This window comes from Salvelinus sp. IW2-2015, linkage group LG20, assembly GCF_002910315.2.
Source record: "Salvelinus sp. IW2-2015 linkage group LG20, ASM291031v2, whole genome shotgun sequence".
NCBI lineage: Eukaryota > Metazoa > Chordata > Actinopteri > Salmoniformes > Salmonidae > Salvelinus > Salvelinus sp. IW2-2015.
Window position 1 is genome coordinate 50823481 of NC_036860.1, and position 6821 is coordinate 50830301.

General features: G+C 42.5%; 1 protein-coding gene across 1 annotated transcript; it reads right to left on the reverse strand.

Moving 5' to 3' along the window:
- Positions 1 to 4585: 4585 nt before the first annotated feature.
- vma21 (vacuolar ATPase assembly factor VMA21) lies at positions 4586 to 6228 on the reverse strand. Its single transcript, XM_024013414.2, has 3 exons — positions 6071 to 6228; positions 5476 to 5585; positions 4586 to 5246 (listed from the first exon to the last, which is right to left on the reverse strand). Exons 1-3 carry the CDS (start codon positions 6130 to 6132, stop codon positions 5101 to 5103), a joined length of 318 nt encoding a protein of 105 aa, XP_023869182.1. The 5' UTR covers positions 6133 to 6228; the 3' UTR covers positions 4586 to 5100.
- Positions 6229 to 6821: the final 593 nt, after the last annotated feature.

The window sequence follows — 6821 nt, forward strand, 5'->3', positions numbered from 1 at the left end:
AGACATGGATAGCATGAAAGAAAGCTTGCCACAGGCCACTTACCAGGCTGGTGAGACTACGGAGGCGTGGGTACGTGGAGATGCACGGAAGCCTGGTGCGTGGAGCTGCCACAGGCTTACCAGGCTGGGAGACATAACTGAGAGGCCCTGAGCTACGCTGGAACCGGAACAGGTCTCCACCCCGGACTAGGAGAAGATGGCACTGGCAAGACTCTCGGTCGCGTTGGAGCTGCCACCAGGACCCTTACCCAGGCCCCTAGGGGCCAGACACCTACTGGAGGCCTGGTACGTCGGAAACCGCACAGGCCTAACTCACCAGGCACTGGGGAGAACAATGCCTGAAGGAGGTTCCGGACTGTGGCCCGTCGCTGGAGGTTCCGGACTGTGGCCCGTCTCAGGAGGTTCCGGACTGTGGCCCGTCTCAGGAGGTTCCGGACTGTGAAACGTCGCCGGAAGATCTGGACTGGGAACTGTTGCCGGAAGCTATGGACTGGGAACTGTCGCCGGAAGCTCTGAACTGTGGAGGCGCACTGGAGACCTGATGCGTGGGACCGGTACAGGTGGCACTGGGCTGATGACACACACCTAAGGGCGAGTGCGGGGAAGAGGCACAGGACGTACTGGACTGTAGAGGTGCACTGGAGACCTGATGCGTGGGACCGGTACAGGTGGCACCGGGCTGATGACACACACCTCAGGGCGAGTGCGGAGAGGAGGCACAGGACGTACTGGACTGTGGAGGCGCACTGGAAGTCTAGAGCGCAGAGCTGGCACAACCCTTCCTGACTGGATGCTCACTCCAGCCCGGCAAGTGCGGGAAGCTAGCACAGGACACACTAGGCTGTGAAGGCGCACTGGAGACCTGATGCGTGGGACCGGTACAGGTGGCACCGGGCTGATGACACGCACCTCAGCACGCCCGCTCTGCAGCGCTCTCAACGCCAGCACCTCTCTTCGGAATCTTGCGTCGAACTCCTTACTCGACTCCCTGACTGGCTCTGGTTCACTCCTCGGCTCCGCCGACTGCTCCATGTGCCCCCCCAAAAAAATTATTGGGGTTTCTGTGGCCTTCCTCCCCGATGTCGTTGCTGTCCTCTCATGCTCCTAGGCGACTCCCGCCAAGGAAGGCGATCCTTGGCGGATTTCCTCCCAAGTCCAGGATCCCTTCCCATCCAGGATCTCTTCCCAAGTCCAGGATACTTCCTCCTCCTGAGCACGTTGCTTGGTCCTTTGTTGGTGGGATCTTCTGTCACGCTCATTGAAATGAGTAGACCAAGGCGCAGCGTGAATAGAGTTCCACATATTTTTTTATAAACTGAAACTCACCAAAACAATAAAGCATAAACGAAACGTGAAGCTACTGAAGTGTACTCAGGCAACTCAATGTAGACAAGATCCCACGAATACCAATGGGGAAATGGCTACCTAAATATGATCCCTAATCAGAGACAACGATAAACAGCTGCCTCTGATTGGGAACCTGTCACGTTCCTGACCTGTTTTCTGTTAGTTTTTATGTGTTAGCTGGTCAGGACGTGAGTTTGGGTGGGCAGTCTATGTTTTCTGTTTCTATGTTGGTTAATGGGTACCTAATATGGTTCTCAATTAGAGGCAGGTGGTTTTCATCTCCTCTGATTGAGAATCATATTAAGGTAGGTGTTTTCACTTTGTTTGTCGTGGGTGGTTGTCTCCTGTGTCTGTGTCTATGTTGCACCATACGGGACTGTTTTCGGTTTGTTTGTTCGTTTCGTTTTATGTAGTCATTTTTCCTGTTCGTGCGTTCTTCGAGTCACATGTAAGTTCTTACGTTCAGGTTTYTCTACTCCGTTTGTTGTTTTGTTAGTTATATCAAGTATAGTTCGTTTTCGTCTTCGTCTGTTTTGTTTAATAAATATCATGTCAAATCGCAACGCTGCATTTTGGTTTAATCCCTGCTCCTCCTCTTCGGATGAAGAGGAGGAGGAACGCCGTTACAGAACCATATCAGGCCACCATAGAAATACAAAAAACAGCTAGATGACCACCCAAATCACTATTACGCCCCAACCAACACAGAGAAAAAACAGCTTACTATGGTCAGGGCGTGACACTTTGGCCACTTTTCCTTCCAGTTCTCTGCTGCCAATGACTGGAATGAACTGCAAAAATCCCTGAAGCTGGAGACTCATATCTCCCTCACTAACTTTAAGCACCAGCTGTCAGAGCAGCTCTGCACCTGTACATAGCCCATCTGTAAACAGCCCATTCAACTACCTCATCCCCATACTGTATTTATTTATTTATCTTGCTCCTTTGCACCCCAGTATCTCTACTTGCACATTCATCTTCTGCACATCTATCACTCCAGTGTTTAATTGCTATATTGTAATTACTTCGCCACCATGGCCTATTTATTGCCTTACCTCCCTTATCTTACCTTATTTTCACACAATGTATTTAGACTTTTTCTACTGTATTGTTACTGTAGTATGTTTCTTTATTCCATGTGTATCTCTGTGTTGTTGTATGTGTCGAACTGCTTTGCTTTATTTTGGCCAGGTCGCAGTTGTAAATGAGAACTTGTTCTCAACTAGCCTACCTGGTTAAATAAAGGTGAAATAAAAAATATATTTAAAAGAAATTCTATGCTGCTGCTACTCTGTTATTATCTATGCATAGTCACTTTAATAACTCTACCTACATGTACATATTACATCAATTACCTAGACTAACCGTTGCCCCCGCACATTGACTCTATACCACCTGTATATAGCCTCACTATTGTTATTTTACTGCTGCTCTTTAACTATTTGTTACTTTTATTTCTAACATTTTAGAAATTTGTTACTATTTGTTACTTTTGTATTTTCTTAAAACTGCATTGTTGGTTAAGGGCTTGTAAGTAAGCATTTCACTGTAAGGTCTACCTGTTGTATTCGGCGCATGTGACAAATAAAATTTGATTTGACAACCATTATCTAAACAGGTTTTTTCCATCACATTCACCACAAATACCAAAGGTATGAATTCTGTTGTGTGCATGTTTTGTTAATCATCTGTATAATTACATTTTTGGGGATTAACAGACTTCACCCTCCCTACATCTCTGATGAATATGACAGGAAACTTGTTCAATCACCATGTACTGCAAAATCATTCTGGCTATGGATACAGAGAACATCAACACATTATCATCAATACAGAGGATATACCCATTGGACTTGGGGCTCTGCTGGGAGTTTATCTCATATTTAGATTTTTAAATGCTGCTTTGCCATTAAAATCATATACACTGAGAACAAAAATATTGTGTTATTGTTGTTATTCATATTATTATAATTAATAATAACAGGGGAGTTGGGGGGGTAGTTTAAAAATGAACCCTGAAAGGTTCTTCAAAAGGTTATTTGAGAATCCATTGAAAGGGGTTCTTTGAAGAACTTATAGGGGTTCCCCCACAGTTTCAATTTGAAGAACCCCTAAAGGATACTCCAGAAACCTTTTCATTTCTGAGTGTATGGTGTTGGGACTGCTGTTGGGACTCTGCTGCTGGGACAGCTTTATGCAGGCCCTAACAGTTTGTGGGCAGCGTTTGTCAGCGTTATAGTGCAATTAATGTATTGTTTAGTGTTGTGCAGTGGCTTTGCTGGCATGCATCCCAATTGTATATTTTTTGTTTGCCCCACCAATAATTACACGCTAAAATCACCACTGCTCCAATCCTGACCTGAAACACATGGCTGTCAGTCTTGCTGTGACAAGTTGGTTTCAGAAAAGGTTTGTGTTGTACGTGTAAGTGCAGTATGTCTACCAAGTACTATTAATTATATGTTCATTACATTGATCTGAAGTTTTACATAAATTCAGCCTGACTTAAATCTGAGGTTTAATGCTTGTTTTGCCTTTTTGTAGGATGCATAGTTTTTCTTTTAGGGAATGGTTAGATTTCTTAATCATTGGGCATTTAAGTAGAGCATTACAAAGTTACTAGGCCAATCAGTGGCCTTGGTTTCCATATTTCCTCCATCAGAAGCCAGACATGTTGTCAAGGTTTCCATGGTTGTCTTAACTGTCCATGTTTTTAAACTCTTGGTTTGCTGCCTGTCATGAAGTCAAGACCTTCATTCTTTCTTGTTTTTCTAGTAAGTATTTGCTGTGTGAATTGAAGGCATTTTTGTTATAATTCTTGAACCACAAATCAGAGATGAATGCTTTATTGAACAACCCGTTGTTTTCCACCAATTACTATTCTATTTCATCCAATTGTCAAACCCTGACAGCACACCTTCATGGTGTCAGTTTGAATATATTTTTGTTGAGACAAGCTTACAGAAAGAGACCCAGAGTGGAGGTCTCTGCAAGCATGATCAATAAAAACGACTTCATGGGTATTTCACGTATCATTATGAATTGTATCAAATTAGGTGAAAACAAACATAGAATACAACATATGTGACAGTCAAATAGAGCCTTGGGAGTTCAACAAACTAGAATGTGCAAATCACATTTGAAGGAATCTGTGAGGAAAAACATGCATTCTAAAGTAAAAAAACAGATGAAGTGAAGATAGATTTGTGGTACATGACATCAAGACTTATCAGCCATCTATTTTATCCATTATTTTTTATTTTAATACAATCTAACCTCCGATGATGCAAAGCCACAGGTGTTCATATTAGGTTGAGACCTACAGATGTTTCTCAAGTATTTAGATTCAAACAATGACTGAATGATGATTGATTACCTTAATGGCATATGGCAATACACCAAAATACAATGCTCTTCCCTTACCTAAGAAAACCTATCAAAAACATGCTTTTGACTCATCCCCAAAGCCCTGTTTCTAGGTTAGATTTAATAGGGTCCCATGTCTTAAAAATAGTTGTCCCTAATTTTTTAACTGCTGAAACTGAACAAACTCATTGAGCAATTGCTGCATATTCTTATGCCTGAACACCACATTGCATACTTTCGTGCCTCTCCAAGCATATAAATCCTGAACATCAACCATCCACTATTGCACTGCATCAGTGGGCTCTAGGCTGTAGCCTCACTGTCTTCTCTGTGTGTGGTGGTGGTGATGTGGTCGTCCTCTCCTGGTCCACACACAGCCTGATCCTCCTAGTCCTGCTTTCCTTCTCTTGTCTGATGTGAGCCGGAGCCCTCATTCCATGCAACATACACAAAGAGGGCCAAGACCACATGGACAGCTATCACTGCCACGATGGCAGCATAGAAATAACTGTCATTGCTGGAATACCCAGAAGCTGAGGAAGCAAGAGAGACATTTTTTCTTTCTTGTATATGACATTAAAACAATATAGGCCTATGTAAAAGCCATCATGATGGCAGAAATGGATGTCTTTAGAAAATGACACGAAAAACAGACATTTTACATAAAATATTCCACTAAACAAAAACAATGTGGCTCCTGCTGCGCATAATTACATTTTTGGTGGGCAAGCAGTGGGCTACACCCTTAGCTATCAAATTTACCTTCAAAAATATATGATTTTGATGTAAAATATAATCCGATTGGCAGGGTTATCATCATGACCGTGAAAAACAGCAACGTCTTCAGTACAGACACCAATGATCCATCGTTCCTGAAAGAGAATGAAACAAAGAAAACACCTTTTGTTTTAATTTAGACGACTTTGTGACCACATTTCACAAATCTAACACTTTACTTGTTAGATTCATACACTGTTTCTTATACAGGGAAACAAAACGGAAATGTATAAGGAACATATTTAAATGTGTCAAGTATAATTTCATCATATGCATGAACCCATTATTAATGTGCATGTATAACTGTAGAGTAATTTAGCTATTTCGTTAACCCTGGACAGAGAGAGCAGTTAGCTATATTTCTTGTCTGGTGATGATTTTGTAGGTGGTCAAATACTGTATGCCCATGGTGAGGTACAGTAGCTAACAACATTGCATGTAACCATGCAGCTACATGCAAGTAGATAGTATTGCATAAATTAAGTTCACAAACTGGGCTAGCTAGCTAGCAATCCATCCCGTCTTAGTTAGCTAGCATGGCTCCAGTTTCGCAACCTTTTGCTTATCCGTAATAACTTACCCTCTGAAATCTGGAACAGGACCTGGCATTGAGTTCAAAGATTGTTTATTATAGTTATCCATTTTTGGTTTAACAATGACACAGGCAATATTTTTCTATAAAAGATTACTATGTCGATGGCTCTTGCAGTGTGGCGATGAAAACATAAAGGACTTCCTGGTAACATCACATGATCGTGACGTATACATTTTAAAGGTGCACGGTATACAGTTGACCAAGTCGATGGTGCTGACGTTTTTATTTATTTAACATGTATTTAACTAGGCAAGTAAGTGAAGAACAAATTGTTATTTACAATGACGGCCTACCCCGGCCAAAATCTAACCCAGACGACACTGGGCCAATTGTGCGCCACCCTATGGGACTCCCAATCACAACCGGTTGTGATACAGCCTGGAATCAAACAAGGATCTGTAGTGACGCCTCAAGCACTGAGATGCAGTGTCTTAGACCACTGCAACACTCGGGAGCCCCTGACATGGTATATATTTTTATTTGTGCAGTGTCAATCAGTGTTCTTTGTACCATGTCTATGTTTTTAACAGGAGTATTTTATTCACCAATGTTACTGATGAGGATATTTTTTTACTATCTCTACAGATGTACTCACTTATTGTGGCTACTCACATCCGGCGCCGGAAAGAGATGGCCGCCTCGCTTCGCGTTCCTTGGAAAATATGCAGTATTTTGCTTTTTTATGTGTTATTTCTTACATCGGTACCCCAGGTAATSTTAGGTTTCATTACATACA

What these genes read in the sequence shown, in the direction of transcription:
- vma21 (XM_024013414.2), bottom strand. Translation starts at nt 6,132, where the DNA reads ATGGATAACTATAATAAACAATCTTTGAACTCAATGCCAGGTCCTGTT. An exon ending in CCTGTTCCAGATTTCAGAGG is followed by an intron (nt 5,586 to 6,070) that starts GTAAGTTATTAC and finishes ATTCTCTTTCAG; the next exon opens with GAACGATGGATCATTGGTGT. An exon ending in AAAATCATATATTTTTGAAG is followed by an intron (nt 5,247 to 5,475) that starts GTAAATTTGATA and finishes TTGCTTCCTCAG; the next exon opens with CTTCTGGGTATTCCAGCAAT.